This window comes from Momordica charantia (assembly GCF_013281855.1).
Source record: "Momordica charantia cultivar OHB3-1 chromosome 1 unlocalized genomic scaffold, Mcharantia_2.0 BLBB01000001.1, whole genome shotgun sequence".
NCBI classification, from domain to species: domain Eukaryota; kingdom Viridiplantae; phylum Streptophyta; class Magnoliopsida; order Cucurbitales; family Cucurbitaceae; genus Momordica; species Momordica charantia.
This window is the reverse complement of record NW_028275157.1, coordinates 13,223,194-13,247,996: the sequence shown is the minus strand read 5'-3', so window position 1 is coordinate 13,247,996 and position 24,803 is coordinate 13,223,194. Positions and strand designations below refer to the sequence as shown.

Below are 24,803 nucleotides of genomic sequence, written 5' to 3'. Positions count from 1 at the left end.
TTTGGAATTAAATTCATTGTATTTCGTTTATTAAAAAAAAAAATTGAGTCCTTTGAGTTGGGGGAAAATCAAATTGTTCCATTGGGTGGTTTTGGTAATTTTTGAGACTTGGCGGTGGTGTAGTGTTTAGGGTGGTAATTAGAAAGTTGAATTTGTCATTGGGAGAAAATTAATTGAAGTCTGGTGAATTCGATAATTTGAGACTTGTTTAATCGCTAAAGAGTGTTTAGTGACTCACGAGTTGAGCTTATATAACTTATAATTAGAAAGTCAGTCTATGTATTAGTTAGCATGTTTATTTAAATTAGACTGCGAATCCTTTCATCTCAAAGCTACATAAACCTTAACGATGTAGTCTCTAAGAAAGAAGTTTTGTGTAACATACAATTGCAAAATACTTTTTAAGTTTTTATAACTTACTTTATATAATCCATACGAGAAATGTCATTACTTCTATTTAAGTTTAACTACTACTTTGTCGATTTTAATTGATTTTAATTCATTTTGGTTATTGTACTTTAAATTTTATTCATTTTAGTCTCAATATTTGCAAAACGTCTATTTTAGTTCGTACTTTTAAAAGGTAACCATTTTAATCTTTATTTGTAAAATTTTAATATGATGGAAACTCTATAGTACAATTTTATGACTACACTTTAAATAATTTTAGGAGTGAAGTATAATGCTAAAATTGTGATTAAAAGAAATGAAATAAAAATAAAAATGAAGAGATTAAAATAGTTGCTTCCAAAGCACAGGAACCAAAAACGAACATTTTGAAAGTATGAGACTAAAATGAATAAAAGTAAAAATGAACTAAAATCAAGAGTACAATAATCAAAATTGTATTACCAAAAAATTAAGAACGATGAGATAATAACACAAACACAATAGAATAATTATAAAAAACTACTAGTTAAGTTTTATTTTTTTAAAAAAATTATAGTGTGAACGGATAGAATATATATTACATACTCTTACGAAAGTACAATAAATTTTCCCAAGATTGAGAGAGGGAATCAAGTAATCGTCTCTAGTTAAATCCATTCTAACAGTTTGTTGGTCACATTTACTCAGTTCAATCAACAGATTTCATCGTCAATTTTTCATTTTCCTTGAACCGATTTATCGTTTCGACTTCAGTTTTATCCAAAAACTAAACCAAACCGACCCGCTTACACTCCTACCTACCGAGAGAGCCCATAGAGATCAAGATCAACTAAAAGCCAGTCAAGAAACACATGTATCAACAGATTTCATCTGTCAATTTTTCATTTTACTTGAACCGATTTGTCGTTTAGACTTCAGTTTTATACAAAAACTAAACCAAACCGACCCGCTTACACACCTACCTACTGAGAGAGCTCATAGAGATCAAGATCAACTAACAGCCAGTCAAGAAACACATGTTTTCAACTTTTTCACATAATGACTGAAAGAAAGAAGAATCATATATGCTGAATCTGAAAGCAACACAAACTGAGCAGCACTTCGTATGAGTTTTTGCACTGTTCTTTTTATGTATCAGTCCAAAAATATAATTGACATTCACATTGCATACAATACCTAACCAAATATTTCAAATTTGTTTTTTTTTTTCCATCAATAACGTAAAAAACTACACACCATTCAGCCAGTTACTAACACAAGAATAAATCCAATGAATATATTAACTTTGTTGGAAAACTGACCTATTAAAACCCTACACTCAACATGAGGAGCATCCCCTACTAATACTAACATTTTTTTTTCCTTTTACCACTCTGTTCTTTTTTTTTTTCCTTCCCTTTTCCAGTCTCTGTCAAAAATATTAAAGAAAACACAGAAAAAGCCAGCAGAAGGCTCACCAGGAACTGAAGTTAGCCTCCCCTTTATCGTTGCTATGTCACACGGGTGGTTATGCTTCATGGTATGAGTGACCGAATTATGGACCCGGGTAGAGATTGTTTAGGATACATTATGGTATGAGTGCTCACCGACCCGTTTTAGCACGTTTCATTCCACTTGAGTTGAAGGGAGAGACACTGCCACCTGGTCCTGGACTCTCTTCTCTGAAACTCGAATTTAGCATTGCGAGTTCACGTAACTGCTGCCTTTTGATGTAATCGTGACTCTCATCCTGCAAGTGGAAGGTTCACATGCTTGTTAATTAGTTAACATTGCATTCGCATCAAGTAATCAGAATCAAGTCTGTCGCAGAATGAGTGGTCAAAGAGATAAGTAGTGGGTCATATATGATCAACCTAGGTAAATGATAACTTGGCCCAGTTGATTGAAGATAGACTGTTGAAAGCAACTTTCATCTTTCTAACAAGCATATGACTCCCACAAACACCTTTTGGATAATTTTTTTTAAGAATATCACCCACAAATACGTAGGTGGAAATTCAAACCTACAACTTCTCTTAGGAAAGACAGAGATGCCTAACCAGGTTGCCATCTTATGGATTAATTCAAGGAAAACTAAACCATACATTCTAAAAAATAATAAGCGAGCCTTTACTAAAACAGCTATTTCGGAAACATACCACAGGTTTGAGCAGTTCTTCAATAATTTCCTGTGCTTGTCTGAGCTTTATATCAACAATATTGGCTGGTAAATCGGCCTCAATCAAGATGTGCAGCGGTTCATTCAAGTGCTCATAGCCAGGTCGTCCCCGTAGCTTCTCTTCCTTGACAATGTAAAAGTTGAACAAAATTAACTAAGAATACAATTTGTAACCAATATTGCTGCCTAACAGAATGTCAAGAATCCAATGAGAAGAGCAAGATATCTCTTCACTAGACTTGAGAGATCCATCATTCAATATCAATGACGTACATTGAATAAAAAATTGCAATATCCTTATATTACCTTGTCGGGATCCTTTATCGACCCTTTCCCTCGAATGTAGACACGACAACCTGTAGTAACTTCCACCCGTTTCAATGAATTACCCCGAGGTCCCCAAAAGCCGCCCTACAAAATTGAACTGATATCCACAAAGAACAGAAACTTCAAGTATTAATATATTAACCCTCTTACTAAGTAATATGTTTGTGCATGTACAGGTTAGACCTACTAGCTAGTGTGCGACCAGCAAATAAAAGAACTTTTATTTTGACAGAACTTACGTTTGGGTAAGTATCCACTGGTATTTCCAAACGTAGAATCCTCTTTACTGTGAGCGAACTAGGACTTGCAGGTGCACTTTGCCAGTCCATTGTCATCCCAGGGGGTCTACTTAATCTCTGTTGTATGTTACAAAAAGGTTATATCATCTTAATACAACTTAACAACTAAGAAGAACTGTTCAGAAGAGTAATTAACATAGATAGAATTCTATATATAAGCATACAAGAGGACTGGTAGCACAAGATATATCAGTATCCGATGATAAAATAACCAATCAGGGGATCCCAAACGTAGAGGAAAGAATTGAACATGAGAGATAATCTGGAAAGAAATTATTGTAATGTATTCAAGTATTCTTGTAAATTTGTAATTACGTTGAATAATGTTTCAGTAAGAGGCCAACTTTTGCAATAAACAGCGGGTTTATCTATATTTGTTACACATATTTCAGCAGATACGTATTTGACAAATATTATTCTATTTTTTGCATTTCATCCAAACAGGTGCTGTTTGGTCTTATCTTATAGATGATGCTTTCATTGAATTTTAAAGTGGAGGACCAACAAAGGCAACCTGTTTAAGACATAATCGTCAAGAATGGTGAAGAAGTTTTTGACAATTCACACAAGTGAAAAGTAGTGAAATATATGCACTATCACAAGCTAAACTTGGGGAATTCAATGGAGTTCTCTCTTCTTCTTCTTTTTTTTTTATATTTCTCTTTTCTGAAGAAAGTCATTGGAGTAAGATTTTAGGTTGGAAGTTACATGTTAATAAAGTACTCAGAAAGTAAGATCTCGACGTTCGAGGCAACTTTCACTATTAATGAGCAATACTGCTGCATGGTTTGGCGTCCAGACGGCACAAGATCTTTCAGGTTAACAATACTGTTGTTGAAAATTAGATAGTAGAAATGGAAATGAAAGCTATATTTGTTTCTAAATGAAGTAACACGAGCATTTATGAGGGCAAATGAGATGCTAATAAGTTAAATAGGATTATCACATGGATGTATTGGGGAACATGAAGTTACCTTATTGAAAACAAACACGCAAAAATAAATGATGAACAAAATGGAGAAAAAACTAGCAATTTATGAGATGTGTATTCCATTCCAGAACAAATACTTAGTCAAAGACAACGTCAAGCCTGCTTCTTCTTTTAAAAAAAAAAAAAAAAAAAAAAAAAAAACTTTTCTAGTACAAGTAGTGTGAGGGGGAATGAGAACTTGAATCTCCAATCTCAAGGAAAGGAGTAGATGCCTTTACCTCTAAGCCTGCTTCTTCTCTCAATGCTTATATCCCAAAAATTCATTTAAGGAAAAGGTAACAAACTAGCTTTGGTAATAATTCAAGCTACTAATAATGACACATTGCCACATTTATTGCAGACCCCAATCCCTCAAGCCATAAGGCTACTTCAGAGAGGAATTACAATGTTACCTTTAAATTATCAAGTTAAAATTATTGCATATGTTAACCCATATATCAAAACATAGTAAAGTTAGACTCAAAATGATGGGATCAACAATTATCAGGAGCCAGTTACAAATGAAGTTTTGATGCTACAATAGTAATTACCTCCTGAGGAAGTCCATTCCAGCCACCCAGACCTGAGCTACTAACATTAGATATAAGGTTTGAAGAAGCCATTGGACTAGGACTTCTATGCCGAAGCCTATCAAGGTCACAGAAACCCTGGTTGGACATCATTCCAGAAACCCGCAATATCTCTGCATTTAAAGAGCTAGAAGTGAGAGAAGTTGCCAACAGAATCGAAAGGCAGAATATATGAAAAGAGGGAAGATATGGAAATTTCTTCGCACAATATCTACAGAGAACACCAGAAATTAAGGATACTTCAAAACAATCTGAACTCTATAACAAGATCAGTTTGGAAGGAGAACAAAGAAATCATACTGTTAAGAACAAGATGGAGATATCAATATTGTATTTGGCAATTTAAATGGAGGTTGAAACTTAACCCTTGGAACATTATATGATTATAATTTATAACAAGCCAAAGAATCCAAGGAGATCTCCGAAAGTGCATTCCCCACATAGATATCTTAAAACTAGTGCATATCTCCATGACCTGAAGATACTAGCCTTCATTTCACTTGCAAAGCTTTTCCAAATTCAATATGCAGCCTTGAACTCTCATGTGGAAGGTCAAAGTCTTATAAAGTGACCAACAAATAATAGATTGGGAACATGTGAATTTGATTTCTTTGAACATCTGCCACTAATGAGAAGGCTTTTGATCTTTCAGTGGTAAAATGGTTCATGGCGTGGTGCATTTGTAGAGGTTTTTTGTAAAGGAAAATATATCTCTAAAATTTATGAAGACAAATCCACCATAATGGGTATGTATAAGATTTGGGATCTCATGTGCTAGAAGAATTAATCAGCCTTCAGAAGTAGCTAAGGTTTTTTTTTCCCTCTACACTTTCAAACTCAACTTAGACATGCTAAGTAGAAAACCAATTAGAAGAGCGAGTCAAGAACGCCACAAGTCAAAACAAAATCAACCAATATGCACATGTCTGCTTAATTAAAAGATGAAAGTCGCTCAGATTGACTCAACGATTTCCAACAAAAACATGCTCAAGCACTTTAACTTGAAGTAAGAGACCAAGGGCTTGATTAATAATGTCTCTAATCCATGCTTTCTATTGCTTGCCATCTATTTTTAAAAAGCATGTGCATTTGATAATGTTTTTTATCTCTCATTTCTCATTTTCAGAAACATTTCCAACATTCAAACCATGAAGAATTGAAAACTAGAACTTCTTCATCCGGGTTTCTTATTTTTAGTTTTATAAAATATCAATGAAAGTGTAGAGTGTGAAAGAAATTAACCATAGGATAAGAAAAGAAAACACCCCACTATAATATCTAAAAATATCCTTTTCAACGACATTTTCAAGTGAAACTTTTATATTTTTATTAAAAAACAAAATAACAAACACAAAACAACCCATCTCTACTTTTTTAAGTAAATGGAGGGGGAAAAAGCAAGACTTGAAAGATTGGACAATGATAAGAAGTAAACCCCAACGCACATTTTTCTTTCTTCTACACAAGGTAAACAGATACAAACAAATATAAAAGAAGGGTCAACCATTAATCAAAAACCCAAAAACAGTACCAAGCATGGCCACCGTATAGAATGTGAAAGAAACCATCACTGAAAAATGCACAATTCAACAGTCAAAAGTAGAGGGCGAGGGAAAACAAAGAGAGCGATCGCTGTAAAAGACTGAAGAGAAATACAAAAATCCACCGGCCATCCCGATCCAAACATACAGACATACATATCTCCACAACAATTAAGCAGCTAAAAAACACTAAAAAGAATGTGCAAAACGGCAAAATTGAGAGAAGGATTCCTAGACCTTGATTCAAAAGTCGGCTGCAGATCGGAAGAATTTGCATGAAGGGACCGAACTTCTGATGCTCCGCCAGTAGCTCCGACAAGTACTGACTACAAATTACACGGCAAGAACAGAAGTGAATTGATTGATTATTCAACTCAGTCAAGCTGAAGAAACCCAACAATTAACAAGGCAGAAGAAGAAGATGAAAAAATTCTCGAAAACAGAATTATCAAGCGGAGTACCTATCGACATCAGGAGTACTTCTGATGTGAGGAGAGGCAGCTCTTGCAGGGGAGAAGTTGGTACTGTACAGACCAGACATGGCCTGTGAAATTAAACAGGGAGAGAAATGAATATTCAGAGAATTCAAGGGATTTGGAAGTGGACGAGGGTTGTGGAGGCCGATGGGCGGCGGCGATGTCACCGGAGAAGACGGAGCCTCCGTCGACGGTGTGAAGTAGGCGGAGGCGGAGCTTGGAGTGAAAAGGGTGGACGCCTGTAAATATGGAACCCGAAATCAGGAAAATCTATGATTCTTAATGGTCGTCGTTTTCTCTCTCTCTCTCTCTTTTTTCTCTTTAATTTTATTTAATTTTCTTTCTTTCTCTCCTTTTTTCCCCCAATTTCTCTTTTATTACTTATGAAATTAAAATTTAATTTAATAGGCTTGAAGGTTCAAGAATAATATATTAAAATTTGTATTTAAAATTTTGCATTTTTTGTTTGCTAGATGGTATTTTTGTATATTAAACATTATATTCAAATTACAAAAATTTATTTGATGTACTAAAAAATTTGATGTTAAAATTTTTTTAGATGATATTTTTTGTATTTGTTGTAAATTTGAAGTAGAGATTTGATTTTAGGACTACCTGATAGTGGGCAATAATTTATTTTCAAACTTTTAAGTTTTAAAATAAAATTTATATCTTTAATTTAATTTGTTTATCTCTTAATTTTGTCATTTTTCTTTCATTGTATGTCAATAAGTTTTAGGTCTTAGTTTAATCAGGGTTTAATAGAAAAATATAATCATTTAAAATTACTAACAATAGGCTCATTTACCTAAATCTTAAATTGACATTGGATTAGGTGGGATCACTATTACAGAATATGTATGAGTAAAGTATTAAATTTAACTCACAAATCTCTTTTGATTGTTGAAAGTTCAAGTAGCTGCGATATTTTGAATTTAATTTTATTCTATCATTATATTTTAATTAAGGAGGCTAGTTTACTAGTATTTATATGTTCAGATCTTGTAGCTTCTAAATATTAATAGAAATTCAAAATAAATTAAGAAATAAATATATATTTAAAAGATAAAATTTTATTTTACATTAATTAACATATTGTATTACAAATTTGAAAAATAGATATCATATTTGATTTTTAAATGTAAGAGTAAAACAATTAAAAGGTAATTTTATTTGTTTGAGTAAGGGTGAAAATTCGAATTTTTACCTTTGGATCAAGTACCTTAAACATACTCCAATTGACAACAATTAAAAAGTTGTGCGTTTATTTATTTATTTGTCTAATAAATGTGCGAAAAAAACATATTTAATAATTAATTATTATTCGTCGTTCTCATTTTGCGACACGTGTTCACCATGCACTCAATGAAGGTCGAGTCCCGAGTTATTAAAATGAGCGGAGGAGAGGTCCTATCTTGCAAAATTAGTCAAATACAAGGGTTTGATTGTAAATAAATCCAATCTAACTGGACAATAAGACAAGTTTGGAGTCCACATTTTATTTTTTTTCCCTATTATTTATTTAACATTATTATTATTATTTTGTTCAAGTTCCAAACTATAACGTTTTGCAAATGAAATTATAAAGTTTGAAATTTAATATCTTGTGCACGTGGATTTTCTATATTTTTAATTGTGTTCTTTTAGCTTTTATTAATTAAATATTACGTTAAAATACTATTTTGGTTTCTATATTTTTATTTTTTATTTCTTGTACTTCTTATTTTTTTAATTTTGTATATTTTAATATATATACTTTTGAGATAGTTATTACTTTAAGAAATGGATCATTTTGGTCCTTTAATTTTTGTTTTATTTTGTTTTTCAATCACAATTTTGACATGGCAATATACTCAAATATATTACTTGAAATGTAGCCGTAATTTTATATTAAAGAGTTTTTAATGCGTATAGAATTTTGTATTAAAATTTTATAAATATTGATCAAAATTTTCCTAATAAAAAGTACATGGACCAAGAAGAATGTTTTAAAAATACAATGACTAAAATAAACCAAAGTTGAAAGTACATAAGAAAAAAATGAACATTTTAGAAATAGAGAGACTAAAATGAATCAAAGTTGAAAATATAAGGACCAAAATAATATGTTAACCTAAATATTAATGTGATATATTGATTTGAATAACTGTTTATGCAATGAAATCAACCAAGGTCAGAACTGGTCAACAGAGACGACTAGAACGAGCTTGATTGCTACTTTGCCAGGAAAGACATGCACAATAAAAGTAAACACTCTGACGTTTAAGTCAGCTTAAGTTTGACCTTATTATAGAGACCGAGCTAGAATGTGATATAGGGTGAAGCACTCTATTTATAGGTTAAGGATCCAATAGGGTATCTGACTGCCGTTACTGATGTTTTTCAGAAGGTCGACTTGTCAGGTGCATAAGCTTAGAACAGGTAAGACTTTCAGCTGGAGGTTGTGACTTTTCGGCTAAGTAGGAAGGTTGGTCCTCTCTTAGTTAATCTTCAGAGAGACTCAGTCCTTTCTATCCTTCTCCATTCTCCACGTGATAAGACTATTTTTACCCACAACACAAATAATAATTTAACATGAAACATCATAAAGTTGATGGAAAAAATACGGTGTAAAAAATAAAGCAAAAGATGTATCATGTCGTCAACCATTGTTTATCTTTATTCTTATTTGTTGGTCTCCAACATTTATTGTATCCAATTGACCTATCGCACTCAATTGTCATGTTAGGTTAAATCATAACTCGTTAATATAACAAACATGTGATGTTCAATATTTAAATGACAAAAGAACAAATTAAAGATCAAAATTTTTGAGATGTAGTTTATGCTTCTTTTTTTAGTTTAAACATAATTTACGGTTAAGACATATGTGTACCTCTCTGAAGTTGGGTCGTATATATATTCAGTTCCCACCATTCTATGTATGGTGTAATATTTTGAATTTTTTTTTTCAAAGTTCAAGAACTAAATATACACAACAATCAATATTTATAGACTAAAACTGCAGTATAATACTTTAAAAATTGATCGTCAAAATAATAGGCTAAAATATTATTAATTATTTATGATTTTACAAATTTTAATTTGGTCATACGATCTAGTCAAATCTCACAAATCGTCTACAGTTATTACCTCAATACTACGAGTTTTTCATGTGAGTAAAAGACAGTTTAGGGACGGTTTGTGATGTTTAACTCAACTATAGAAATCAAATTGAAATCATAAGGATTAAATTGAAACTATGCCCAAACCACAAGGATTATATTAATTGTAATTTAACCAAAGTAACATTAAATTAATTTTATTATTAAAGTCCTAATGGTTGAAGTTTTGCTTTTTTAGTACAACGTAGGAGTGAGGTCTGAACTTATAATATTTTGGTCAAGGATATATATTTTAACCATTAAATTATATCCACTTTAAGATGTTTTGGAAATAGTTACATAGAATATGATTATATAACAAAACCCTAAACTTTACATTATAAAACCAGTAAAATTGAATAAGATAGAATTATTTTGTGAAAGAATTTTTTGTCTAAGTCTTTTAATATTCAGACAATTCAAAAAATATATTGATCAAATTGGTACAGACATTTAATCAACCAGGCTCAGACAACCATATACTTCGATCCGAACATCAGTGCTTCACTGTACGATCTATATGTATAAATATCATCATTTACATCCAAGAATATAAGTAGGTCCAGCTCAAGCTTGTACGGTTAAGATTGTTGTACCACGACCTCATAAAAAAAATAATGATAAAGACCTAGGGTAAAAATGGAATATGGTAATTCAATTTAATGGGCCACGTTTAAACAATGGCCCATCAAACAAAATCAGGCCCAAACAAAATAGGCCTGGATCTGGCCTTGAATGAAGTCAATCCAATGCCCATGAGCTCTGTGAGACATATGGTCGAGCGCGTTCAGCCATCGAAGGAACCTCCGAGATTTCCACAGTAGAGAGAGAGGAGAAGAGGAAGAAGAAGAAGAAGAAGAAGAGAGAAATGGGATGGATATGGATGGAAGCGGTTCTTCCTCTAGGAATTATTGCTGGGATGCTCTGTATAATGGGGAATGCTCAATATCAAATCCACAAAGCCGCCCATGGCCGGGTATTTTACTTTTTACTCGACTTTATTTTACTGGATCCCCCTTTTTCTTTTTTCTCTGGGTTTCGATCAACGATCTGTAATCAAATTTCCGGTATTGGGTTTCTGTTGTTCGTTGTTTGTGCAGCCGAAGCACATCGGTAATGATATGTGGGACGTTGCCATGGAACGCAGGGACAAGAAACTCATGGAGAATTTCTCCGCCGCTTCCCATAGTTAATTTTAGACCTGCATCGCCGGGTATGTATGTATAGGGTTTTATTATTATTTTACTTTTTCCCCCTTTTTTGGGAATTTTGGTTTTGGGTGTCTCTTAGGACAATCCTCTTTCTTGGTGGGTAGCGTTTCAAATCTCTTGGATTTGGATAATGTTAAATTTGAAATGCAGTATGACTTTTGATGAAAGGTATCCATATTTTTTTAATGATATGTTTGCAAATAGTGGTAGGAAACAGTTGCAAGCTAGTTGATTTGGATACTCGAGGTTCAGTGTGTATATTTATGTTTATAGGAAATAGAACTCTATGGAAAAACGAAGTATACAGAAGGGAATATTAAGACAATCTCACAAGTAAGCGAAACGAGTTGTGGAAATGCTCTCCCCAAACTGATGAAGGAGGCTAATTATGAAAAAGCCTTAGAGAAGGTACTCCAAGAGGGGGAAGGTCACATGGTCCGTAAGATCCCAAATCTTTAAAAATGTCTATCCGTTCCATCAAAAGCTCTTCTATTCGTAGTCCCCACAAAATATGATGTCAGATTTTAGCTAGTTTCTGTGTCCATTGTGGTGCTATGTTATTCAGTTAGTCGTTTATTAGCTACCAGTAGTGGTAGTTGATTAGATGAATAACTGTTAACCGTGTAAAGAGAAGTATCCAGCTTATAAAACTTGTGCATTTACAAACAGAAATCCTTCAGGCGTCTAGGAAGAAATAAGGGTGCACGTCGGTTAGTTGGTGTTGGTTTTGGCCTTTGGGACCAAACTTACATCTAAAACTGACCTATCAGTTTCCACATAGTGTAAATAGACAGTTTCTGGTGGTTCATTTAAGCCAACTCTCCGGCCTTCGGATTGATCTTCAACTTCAATCAAAACCGAAATGAGATGGGAGTGAGTGAGGTTGGGTTGGTCAGCAATGGTGGGACTACAAAGACGGACAACGGTGGCGACGATGGTGACCTCAGTTGATGCAACTGAGAGACAAGATCAAGATGAGAGTGAGTGAGGTCCAGAGAGATTGATGTGTGAGAGGGCTATAACTGAGAGAGTGAGAGTTGTTGCACGAGAGGACTGTTACAGAAATTGACAATTGAGCTTGAGAGGGCTACAACTGAAAGAGTGGAGTTGTGTAGTGGTAGTCTGGTAGATCTGTGACAGAAAGTGAGAACTGAGCCTGAGAGGGCGCCAGGGGGGGGGGGGGGGGGGGGGGGGGTGAGTGAGGTTTGATAGTTAGGGGAGGCTACTGCGTGGTATTAGTGAGTTAGGACTGGCTGATATTTGAGTAGTGTGGGGGAGGACGTGCAGTGTGTGAACCAGAAAATTGAAGTGATAATAAAATTATATATATATAACAGAAGGCAAGAGTGAAGCCAGATGACATCATGTTGAGGAGCATAGGAAGGTTTAAATTTATTTTCTTAATCTGTTGGTTGTTTAATCGGAAAGACACTTTCCAACCACTCCGACTAACATGTGGTTCAAACCAACCAACGAGTGTCACCTGTGATCGGTTTTCTGGATCCAACTGTTCACCCCCTATGAAGAACTATTTGTGTGTCAGCTTAGCTCTCGGAGTATCTAGAAATCTAGATTTGTGGCAGCTTTAGTGCCCATTTTGATATAAAGTTCTTAAAGTTTTGGGACTTTGTCCATTCATATCTAAAGGCCGTTCTAATCCCATCTGAACAGTTCTTGGCATTGAATAGAAATGACTCATGTTTCCTCTTTTAATCGGAGTGACTTTTATGGTGCTACTGCACTGGAGTGGTTTCTTGCTGAAATATCACTTCAAGTAACGTCTTTTGTAGAACATGGAAATTCATCTAAACCTTGCCAGAACCCTTTTCTCGCTATCTAAAGCCTTGAAACTCAAAATACACTTTTTTGCACATTTGTTAAACTCCTTGCTCACATGCACACATTCACATATTGGTTTCGTGCAAGACTTCAGTCTTATATTCCTGTTGAGCTTATGTGGCATGTTAAGGGAACTCCTAGTTTGAGTTTTGGCCCCTTTTATTTTCCTTTCAATTCTTCACTATACTTTAGGAGACTATTGAAATCAGAACTAACGCTAATGTAGTCCTAGGTGCAGGAGTTGTGGCGGATGCACTCTTGATGAAGGAATGAATAAAAGTGTTTGTTGCAGAATGCAGATGTCTGTGCGATGACGTTCAATCACATACTCCATTGTTTCTATCTTAACCTGAACATATGCATAATCGACCGTCAAGAATTACTTTAAATATCAAAGTAGATGTTCTCCTGAATGTTGACTTCTGAGTTTTTGTTTTTCTGGAACTGGCTCTTGCCTTCTTGAGCAGAAGGTACCCCGTACTCAAATGATTGATGAATGAACAGCCTGGAGTTCTTGTAAGTTTTTGTCTTCATTCACCCGTCCCTATATGGAATGCATGATATAGACCAAGAATGAGAGTGGTAGGAAGCTAGATGGTTTGATGTACTGCTACTCTCCAGTTTTCACAAACTAATGGCAGTAGCTGTTTACAGATAAGAGTGACCACCAAAAAGCTTACAGACATAGATACTGAAATAATGATTTTCTTCGTGTAGTTTGAGTTTCTGTTGAGAAGTGGACCTTGCATTAAATAGTGGTGGAAATGTTGGTGTGAGAGGGCATTAGAAAACTTGGCAGCACCCACCCGATTTAGTTTGGAATTATTCTGGATCATGTGGGTGGTAGGTGGGTGAGACACTGGTCTTTTTTTTTTTCCTTTCTTTCTGGACCCGCTTGCCCCGTGGACAACTGTTTTATCCTACTACATTTAGTCAAGATAACTCTAAGATATTAAATTCTAGATAGTAACCACCGTTTGAATCCATTTCTTCTAAGCTTGCACTATTTATATTGGCTCATTGACCACTAGACCGGTCCATAATTACCTCCACTATTCCCTAGGAACAGCTTCTGACCACTTTCTATAGCCAAAAAAAATATCAAGTGTTGTGATAATTACCCTATAAAGGTCTCGAAGAGTGGGACATGGTGTGAACTGTACAAAGTTTGTACAGCTAGGAGAGGATGGATTTCCTAATCACAATGGGAAATGGGAGAAAGGAGAGAAGTTGCTTGCGGCTGTCAGTGAACTTAGGAAATCTGCTTGAAAGTTGAATATTTAGGCCCTTTTCTTCTCTTTTGAAGCTGAAATCCATAGGGAAACCAACTAAGAAGGCCAAGAAATCGTGGAACCTGTCCACACTAATGGGAAAGGGAAAAAGTCAAGAACTGCCCTATCTTTCCGCCTTTCTAGCTAGAAAATCAAGAGTCCAACGAGATTGATGTTTGCTATGATGGATCCATTAGATGCAAGAAAACTGGAGTGTACACTCAAAAAGGGTTTGTTTGAGAACCCCTTCCTCCCTCGGCATATTCTGAAGTACTTATCCTTTGGACTCTATATTTTCACTGAAATGCGATTCTAGTCTTTAAACCTAACAACTAGGTCTACTGTTTAAAATCACTCAAGGATAATGACTAAATTGTTATAGGTTAAAGATAAAAATTTTACCACAACATAATTTTCACATTGTTACATACTACAAGGGACTAAGGTCTTACAAATCCTAAACTACATGAAAATAGTAAGAGCCCTTTTGTGAATTGGTCTCTCTTTTTCTTGAGCTACCCTTTGCCTTTAGCCTCTGAGTTCCCACAACATGTACCATTAAAGTAAACTAGCCTAACCTCCTTTATTCTCTCTCTTCTCTCCAAATTTCCAATGCAGCTTTTAATGTAGGGCACTTTCTAGAAGGTGGAGACTATTTTGGTCATTTTAATTTAAGAAAAGTAAAGAAAAATACAAGTGTTTAGAACTCAAGACAATAGTAGAGACAAAAACTTAATTACAAAAAAGCAGAATTGGACTCTCTTTGTTTTTCCCATTTCAACCTCTTATACAGCCTGTATTATGCCCATAACACTGACATGGATGTTATCCTAAATTCCTAATGTTGCTTTGCTTTGACTAATGGTCTGTTTTTCTTTTTACTGGTCGAGATCGAACCATTGAATTCATAGATCACCATAAATGTCTTATCCACTTGAACCATCGAACTTATAGATCACAATAGATGTCTTATCCACTTTACTTATGTTCGAATGGGCGACTAATGGGTTGTAGCATTCATATTTTTCTTAAATATATTCTCTAGGATGCTCTTTATTAATTGCTGGCATCTTAATGCATTTGCTTTCTAATCATTGTAGGAGAATTTGATTTTTCTTATTGCATTTTTTTTATGGAATGGATGTGGCTTTGGGGAGGGGTGCATGTGCAATGTCTAATGATATTGAAATTGTATCCCTATTTTTGAGCATAATATGGGGCCCTCTAACACATATTTGTTAAAAGGGTTCGATTACTTAATATTATTTCGATAAAGATTAGGGATCGGCCAAGGGTGGTATAAACATTTCGCCCAAAAAAATTAGTACTAATCGAGGGCCCCTCAAAACATTTGAACATGCACCTTGATGAATCTCAAACAATGGTCTAACTCCATAATATTTGATTGTCATCCTGAAGTTGAACTCATTCTTCCGAAATTCATTTAGTTTTTTCACATGCCTTATAATTTAAACCTATTTTAGTTTATAAACTTTTGTGCCTACTTTATCACGATCTCTGTACTTTTACCTGTGTTGTTTTAGTTATTCATATTTCAAATGTTTTGTTTCAGTCTATCTTGATTTACTTCATGTTTTTGCCCTATTTCTAATCATTTATTAATTGAATGAAACACATGCTTATATTAGGTTTTTGTTAAATAATTTACCGAAAATAAAATTAACAATGAAGACTAATGGGATTATGCTTTAAACACTTAAGTGGCAATGTTACCATTTAGACTATATAGACTCAGACTATTATTGTGGAAAAAAATATCAAATGTTAAAGTTTAGATTAAATAAATTACATTTAATCTCCGTACTTTCAAAGTAACAATTTATTCCTTAAACTTTCATATGTTATTTATTCTATGTAATTTAAAATTTCTACAAGTTCAGATATTAAATCGTTACAAATCTTAACCTATAAGGACTAATTCTTCATATACAAAAATTCTAAGGGTTAAATTGTTATTTCTACTCTCTAATAGCTTTGTGGTCAGTTGGATTTGTTTGTCCTCTAACAAAATTGAATGCTCACCACACCATCTCTCTCCTTACTCTGTTTTACCAAATTTTCCCATTCTCCAAAGTCACCCAAAACGCAGCGTTTTAATTGAGGATGGACAATTTAATAAATGCTCTCTATTTTTGCATTGCCTAAATTCCATTTTTCTCCCCTCCATGGCCCACCTCCCTCAATCAAATCCTTTGGGGTTTTTTTTTAATATTTAATTGAAAAAAAAGAATGTGAAAAATAAATAATAATAATAATGATGATGAAATCTTGATTTTATATACTAGTGGAAAGGAAAGACAAAAATCCAACATGTCAATGTCAACATAAAAGGAGAAAGGAAAGAAATATAAAGCCTAAAGCTTTGAGAAGTTTAGAATAGATTGAATGAATCATTAATAAGCACTAGGAAAAAAATATTGTTTAAAATGGTAAATTTAGTACATAAATTTTGAATATTTTCCATTTGGTCCTTCCATTTTAAAAAATTTCAATCACATTGAATCAATACACTAATATTCAATTCAATAGATATTCCCCTGTTTAAGTTTAATTTCAATTTGATTCCTATAATCCATTCACTAAATTTACGGTCTAATAAAAGAAATATATTGTTTTCACATCAATTCAACATTAACACGAGAGATAAATCAACATTTCCATAGTATTTGCAACATTTGCAACATTACTGATATGGACGTAATATTAATATTAATAATTTTTAACTCGTTTGGAGATATTGAAATGCTTATTTAATTTAAATATTTGTTGTAAATTTCTTTTACTTTCATAACCTTTCTAACGGTATCTATTTCCATAAATCTGTAACCTCGACGTTACCCTCGACATCGACATAAAATTGAGACATCATCGACGACATCGACACCTAAACCTTGCTTCACATGTGTTTTCCACTCTAAAAGTCAGCTAAGTCAAACTCAGAGGCCACCGACGAAGCCTTAACTTCACAGTTCACATCTCACACAGAGAGAGAGATTGCTCAAAAACCAACCACCAAACAAACAACATTTCATGAGAATCTCTTTATTAGCTTGAAATTTTGCATAAACCAAATTCATCAGAGAGATTAGAACAAGAAGAAGAAGAAGAAGAAGAAATCTCTTCTGAGTACATTTTTGTGCGAAACAATGAATGATCATCAAATCATACAGGTATCAGGAATAAACGGATTTACACAAAAATCATCATACACTTCTACTACTCACATGAATACCAATTAACACATCAAAACCAGAAGGGAATGGATCAGAAAAAAAGGAAGAGGTCTAAAATGAGAAATCTTACTACCGGACGAGTGATCAAGGCACGTATTCGGTCTCTAGAGTCGGCTGCGTCCGTGTCACCGTTGCTGTCGGAGCTTTCGTGTCGCCGACCATTGCCATTTGTAGAGGTTCTCCCAATTCTGCTGCCCTCTCCATCTGCTCCATTTTTCTTCTTTTCTTTAACTTATGAACCCACAGAATGAGGAGTGCGAGCAATACCAACAGCAATGCTCCGCCCACCACTGATCCTACAATGATCCACACTCTTGAGGTGTTTTTCTTGCTTGAAGGCGGAGGTGGGGTTGGGGTTCCCGGGGGCGATGGAGAAGGAGGGACAGACTCGACGACGATAGAGAAATGCCCGTGTTGGATGGTTGAACATGTGTTTCCAGACTCCACACTGCTGAAATTGGGACTACCCTCAAGATTAAACCTCACACACTTGGCAACTGTCCCGTCCGGGAGTGACTTGACATTGTTGAACTTGACATGTATCGGGTCACCGAAAGCTCTCATTTCGAGTTCGGGCAGATTCGTCGCGGAGAGATCGGAGGCATTGTAAGCAAGAAGACCCAACACTGGTGCTAAGTAGGTATAACCAGGCAATGCATAATACTCCTCAGACCAACTGCCCAAGTTCTGATACACCAAAACAAGCCTCTCGACGTATGGCTGCACGATAACACCCTTCGGAATCTCAAACTCCTTGAACGCATCAACCCCATACCGTCGAAAACTGCCACTCCTCAGCCTCATAGCTCCAATACTAATCCCAGTCAAGTTTGAGGGAACGACTGCACCATAATAAACACCGGTTTTCGGGCGATCCAAGGCCTTATAAGCATACTCTTGGAGAAGGGCATCCAGAGAACGACCCGAGGAACCGGTGGCCACGGCTGATCGAACCATAACTGGATCAGCTGAAAACAAGAAGCACATTTGAACAACCAGCATCACGAGACTTCTAGGAAGCCCCATGGATGCTCTGGAATCTCACAACTCACTACAATGGACGCAGATTTGAGCTCAACCAGAGAAGAGAGTAACACCCAAATGAGAGTTAAATACCACAGAATGATAACGGAAGAGAGAACCGATACGCAATAAAGATCTTCAAATGGGCAATAAATCATATGAGAAATTAATCTCTTGCAAACGGAAATGCCAAATTCAAAAGCAACTTTGAAAGAAGGGGATAAATTTTTAAACCGTTGGAAATCCTAATATTCTCTCCCAGAGATTTTGCTTTTCCCCTTTTGGAATCCTTGAAAAAGAAGAAGCTCTCGAAGACTGGTAAAAGAACACTTGGAAGAAGAATCTATAAATAGGGTTTGTTTCTCACAGAAACAGAAAATTCAGATTCTTCACCAACCCTAGAGCTTATGCAAGCCAACAACAATGGCGGATTCTAAATCTGACCCAGAATGAAATTCTACTGGAATGTTTCTGCAACGAGAATAATTTTATTAAACAGGCAACCCGGGTACCTGAATCAGATTGGCTTGAAATGGCGATAATGTGCGGTAATTGCAGAGCTAGAGGAGGAAAGAAACCATGTCATAAACCAAATTCTTGAAAATCCCAAGAGGCATTGGACCGAACCCAGTAGAAATCAGCCGCAAACGAACGCATAAACCCTAGAATCTTGAGGAAAATCATCCTTCAAACTCTTCACAGCAGACGCCGCGCATGAACCGCACCCCACATGAAGGCGACGGAGAATCTCAACCAAACACTCCACAAAAGCCCCAGAATCTATCCTGCATTTCCCAGCCAAATCTCAAACCCAGGTACCGAAATCGAAAAAGAGAATCGCAGACGGAGAAAGAACGAAACCCAGTGAAGAATCAAGATGTGGGTAAGAAAGAGAACGAGCTAGGAATCAGTCAGAGCATCAAAATCAAACAAACCGGCGCCATGGTAGAGAGAACAGATTCGTTTCTCGAAATTGCAGCGAAAATCAGCGAAAATCCCGGTGAAATAGAGACGACTGAAGAAGAGTAAACAAGCCGATTCCAACAAAAAACGAAAAAAGAACCAAAAAAAAAACGAAACCCCACCACTGTTTCCTCCTCTCCCCTCCACAGTTCCAAGAAAAACAGAGCAGACGAAGCAAATGTGCACACAGAGTGAAGAAGAAGGGGGCCAATAATGGCGGCGTTAAGCCATAAAATGGAGACGGAAGAGCTGAAGACAGCGAACCCACAAAGGAACTGGCCAAAAGGACAGAGAGAAAGAAAGAGAATGGGGCTTGGGAGAGAGAGAGATGAAAATTTTGGGGAGTAAATTGATGGGTGAACTCGGATTGAGCGACTCGCTGAGTTGGGGACTGGCGAGTGGAGGAAGAAATGAAGGAAACGGCGAGAGATTTTCTCCTTTTTAGCCTCGAAATCGCGTTTCCAATTTACGATTATGAGATCCGCACTGGCGAAAAGGAAGGAAGCAAAAAAGAAAGGAAAAGACGTCGCTTTCTCACTTCACTGGCTGTCAGCTGCCACGTGGCAATACGCTGTCAAACCATTTCTTGCAAAATATTGTATCTGATTTTTTTAATTTTATTTTTGAGAATAGGATATTATATATTTATATTCTTATTCTTTTTCTTTTTCTTTTTCTTTTTCTTTTTATTTTGTTGCTATTTTTATTACTATTGTGGTTCATGGATCCCATGTTATAATTTTTTTAATTTTGTAATATTGGTGGGTTTTTTTTTTCCTTAAAAATAAGAAAGGTTTGTCTTTTTTGAAGTCTTATCTCTTGGGATGGAATTTTAAAGTGGTATTTTTGTTGGTTTGATTAGTGAATTTTTCTATGTTTATTTTATCTTGGGGGCTGGGTTTTAAAAGTTTTATCATAGTTATTGAAATTTGTGTGAAGCTTTTTTTTATAAGTCGGAGATTCAAACTTACGACATTTTAGATTACGATTGATTGGTGTATGATCAACGTTTAAGTTAAAATCAATGTCAAATCAACTTTTTTTTTATTCAACAACGTATAAAGTGATGATTTGAACTTATAACATTTTGATCGAATATTTGTACTTTAACCAGTTAGAGTTATGTCCAGGTTGTCATGAAAAACTAAAAATTAGACATCTATGAAACCGAGTCAATCACACAACTTAATCAACTAAGAAGTACTGATCAATTAATTTTCAATTTTCAATTTTAGATTAAAATTCTATTTCAGACTTTATACTTTTAACTTTTCTCTACGTTGGTCCATGTAATTTAGAAAATGATCATCTTGGTTCATGTTTGTGTAAAATCATATTACAAGTGAACAAAAATCCTTTTGATATAAAGGTATGACAATACAATATTTCAATAAATTTACTAAATGTAGCGTTATATTGAATTTGTGATTGAAAAATGAGACAACCAAAAATATATGGATCAAAATGACCACTCTTAAAAGTATCCATCGCTAAATAAATGAATAAGAAGGAACATATACATTTTAAGAAACATAATATTAAAATCAAAATGTTATCAAACGAGGTCTAAAATACATGATTAAATTCCATTAGAACCGAGTCGATTGACATGTGTCGGGATTTTAACATGCATCTGTTGTTAAAAGTGACGAGGCTGCCCTTGAACGGTTACTTGGGTAACTTTATATTGTTCCTACAAAAGGCTTCAAGAAATAATTAAATACAATCATGTAGGTATACATTATTCTGATAAAATATATAATAATTCTTATTGCTATTATTATTTTGTCAAAAAGAAAAAAAAATATTATTTTTTGCTGTTATTATTTTCTGTACAAAAACAGCGGAAATAATACTTATTGATTAATTGATTCGGAATTTAAATAAGGAAAATAATAATACGATAAATTATGGAAGGTTGGCGTTGCGCTAAATGACCATTCTACCCCCATATGTTTGAGAGAATTAATAATTATATTTTTCTATAAAGAAAATTAATAAACATTATCATATAAATTGAAGTTGGTGGTTAGCACGAAAAATCATGGCTTCTCCATTTGCTTAAGGATTTTTTTTTTAATAATTAATGCGTTTTTATTTTTGTTTTCAATTTTATTCCGAACCTAAGTATTTGATAACCGGTCGCGATTAAAGAAACATTTTGTGTATAGAAATTTCGAAAATAACAAAAATACATTTCTTATTTATTCTTTTTATTTTTAATTTATTTTAAAATATAAATATTCATCGTATTGAATTCAGGATATTGGGTCATTTAATTATATTTTACTTTATTAAAAATGAAGAAACGGAAACAATAAACGATAACGTTATCCAACGGACCCTAAATCTTTGTTTGGTAATATTTCTATTTATCATTTATTGTTTTCGGTTTTCTTTTTTCTAATAAATTAAAATAGAATTAGGCTTGGTACATGTATGAGGTTTCTTTTCTTTCTCTATTGAAAATAAAATAAAAAAATGTCTTACAATCATTTATTGTTTCTCATTCTATACAATTTTTTTTTTAAATAGTAAGATTTGTATATGAAAATTCATATATTTTTTTTACAAAAATGGTATGTTATTATGCATTTTATAAGTTAAGAATGATAAAATATTTTTTTTAATATTTTGGGAAAGTAAAAAACGACAACAAGACACAATAAGCTCAATTTTGTTTTTTTTTTCCAAAATTTCTACGTAATTCCAGTAAGGAAGGCATAACAAAAACACATCATCAATCGAACCATTGTTCGAGACCCATGATTCTATTTTATCATCAATCTAATCATGGCTCAATAGATAATTTGATAAGCCAATGATTTTTTTCCTGTTTCACGGGTAACGAACATGTTAACTATTCGATAAAGTGGATCTCCTTTCATGCATTATGTTAGATATAAAGGAAAATCTATTATAGTTTCAAAAGATACGCTACTCCTGATGATAAAACAATAAAAACACATAATTATAAAAATACAAAAGCATTTTCTGCCTAGTTTATTTAACTTAAGAGACTCAATAATCTTTCCATCAAATAAAGTGAAAAGATGTACCAGCAGTAGAAGAATAATAAGTAGTGGGTGTTATGGGTGAGAAAATCCCTATTTTCTACCATTCGAATTCTCTTATTTAAGGAATTCAAAAGGAGAACATATGTCTTAGAATTTCCCCTAGTAATCAAAGGTAAATGGTACGCTACAAATCTCTACTCTTTGCTATGCCAAAATACTCTACTTCCTACACTCGATGAAGCATCGGACCTTGTGTGGCAAAAGACACACCAGTCTTTAGTGCCCTTCTATTTGCAGGTCTTATCAATCCTTTTATTCTAGAAGATTGGTACGAATATGACCATATCACAAGATGTCAAATTTCTGCATCAACAATAGGTTATCAAACCGAGTATTCGGGGAGTTGTTGGAAATAGTAAAAGTTGAATTTTTATAAAAAATAGAATCATAGTTTAAAAAACTAAATAGAATCATGAGCTAAAAGTATCCCTTAAACATAGTAAAAAAAATTATTACCAAATACTTATGTTTTTCAAATGTATAAATGTGAAAAAAGAAGTAGAAACGTTACTAAACAGATCCTCGTTTGGTAACATTTATAAGAATTCAAGTACGATAAAACAATCTTTTTATTTATGTTTTGGAACAAATTGGGAGTGGGAACAAGTAAGGAGAAACTAGTTTTAGTTGTTTCCAAAATTTCTATACAATTGTGAGGATGTTCCCAAAAGGAAGAAACGAGAAACAAAGTTAGTTGAAAAATACTTAGATTTCTTAAGAAAATTGGAAACGAGAAACAAAAAACGGGAATGTTACCAAACGAGCCCTAAACTTCTTAGATTTTATGGTACATATTCTAAAAAGCTAATCCTTAAACCTGCAAGACAGTATATATATAGTCTCTCTCTATTTAAGTTGTACTTAAAAAAAAAATTCTCCATATTTAAAAATGTTTTCTATAAGTCCCAATCAGTACATGGTAGATTGATTCTAGGTAGACTTAGGCCTTTTGGTGGAATACTAATTAAATTAACAGATTCAATCCATTAACTTATTAAACACAAAATTAAATTAAAGATTCATAATTTTTGAGAGATTTTCCTAAAGCATAAGATCTAATAACGACCGAATTAAATAAACATTATTTTGAAAGTTGAGACTAATTTTTAATTTAATCATTTTTTAATGTATTTCAAATAGAAAATTAAAAGTTCCAAAAAAATCACCAATCAACTGTAGTGTTGTTTTCAATTTCAAGAAGGAAAGGAAAAAAAAATAGAGTGGTTATTAGAATGGTATATTTGAAATTTTAATTTGAGTAATATCTCTCTAAAGTTAGGAAATAGATGCAATTGTAGTAATTTTGTTATAACTGCCAAATCCAACCTAGCTCAACAATAATTGACATATATCTTCAACTAAGAGGTTGTGAGTTCGATTACCATCACATACTAAAAAAAACTTCGCTCCAATAACTATTTAAAAAGAAAAAACTTTGTTAGTAACTGGTTTAATTGTAGTCATTTCACCATTTTGCGAGTACAAATCGTTCAAGTTGCAACTAATAGAGTTATAAATGAACCCGGACATTTACCTCAACAAAAAATCAAACCTGAACAACTCAATTAATTGAATAATTAGTATGCCACTTAAAAGCGAATTATCACTAATGATGAAATTTAATTACAATTTCATAAATTAAAGACAATTTCTAAAATCGAAACTTTTTTGGTACAATTGTGATAGATTTGATTGATTTATTTATTTTAAATATATTTTGACAATGATATGCCACTTAAATCGTAAGTGACACATAAAATTTATATATATATTTTTAAATAAATTTGATTTATTGTCCATCAATAAAATCTATCTGACAATAAAATAATAAGTTTGATGATACATCAATTTTCTATTAACAAAATTTCACATATCAATCCCCACGATAACTTGATCATATAATTACTTCTAATACATTAAGGGTAAATTTCAAAATTTTAAAACACCAATGACCAAATTAATAAAAAATTCAAAACATAGGAACTATTTGATATATTCATTATTATTATTATTATTATTATTATTAAACAAACCATTTTCATGGTATCAACATAATTTATTTATTTACTTTTAAATCTTCAATAACGATCCTTCGAACTTCTGATATTTTTTATTAATGATAATGACATGTTTTGATTTGCCAATTCTCTTAAATAATACATATATTTAACGTTAAATTGGATGAAAAACAAATCGAGCCAAACCGAACCGATCTGTTTACATAGCACTAGGACGATTGCTTGTTCGGGGCGGACCAGGGTAGTGGGGGCA

General features: G+C 33.7%; 3 protein-coding genes across 5 annotated transcripts; 1 reads left to right on the top strand and 2 right to left on the bottom strand.

Annotated features, from left to right (window-relative positions):
• Positions 1-1,575: 1,575 nt before the first annotated feature.
• Positions 1,576-7,064, bottom strand: LOC111023186 (RNA-binding KH domain-containing protein). Its single transcript, XM_022300562.2, is given in 8 exon segments — positions 1,576-2,119; positions 2,529-2,672; positions 2,855-2,947; positions 2,949-2,972; positions 3,115-3,231; positions 4,696-4,847; positions 6,513-6,601; positions 6,737-7,064. Coding segments are annotated over 8 exon segments (846 nt in total). The 5' UTR covers positions 6,817-7,064; the 3' UTR covers positions 1,576-1,972.
• A 3,596-nt stretch (positions 7,065-10,660) lies between these two features.
• Positions 10,661-13,464, top strand: LOC111023187 (NADH dehydrogenase ubiquinone 1 alpha subcomplex subunit). 3 transcript variants are annotated; one of them, XM_022300565.2, is made up of 3 exons: positions 10,661-10,870; positions 10,995-11,107; positions 13,183-13,464. In XM_022300565.2, exons 1-2 carry the CDS (start codon positions 10,763-10,765, stop codon positions 11,085-11,087), a joined length of 201 nt encoding a protein of 66 aa, XP_022156257.1. In that variant the 5' UTR covers positions 10,661-10,762; the 3' UTR covers positions 11,088-11,107; positions 13,183-13,464. The 3 variants fall into 3 exon arrangements, with proteins under 3 accessions (XP_022156257.1, XP_022156256.1, XP_022156255.1); XM_022300564.2 differs by having other exon boundaries at positions 13,177-13,464; XM_022300563.2 differs by having other exon boundaries at positions 10,662-10,870; positions 13,171-13,464.
• Positions 13,465-17,262: 3,798 nt separating this feature from the next.
• On the bottom strand, positions 17,263-19,925 carry LOC111023172 (transmembrane protein, putative (DUF1191)). Its single transcript, XM_022300545.2, has one exon. It carries the CDS (start codon positions 18,493-18,495, stop codon positions 17,554-17,556), a length of 942 nt encoding a protein of 313 aa, XP_022156237.1. The 5' UTR covers positions 18,496-19,925; the 3' UTR covers positions 17,263-17,553.
• Between the last annotated feature and the right edge of the window lie 4,878 nt (positions 19,926-24,803).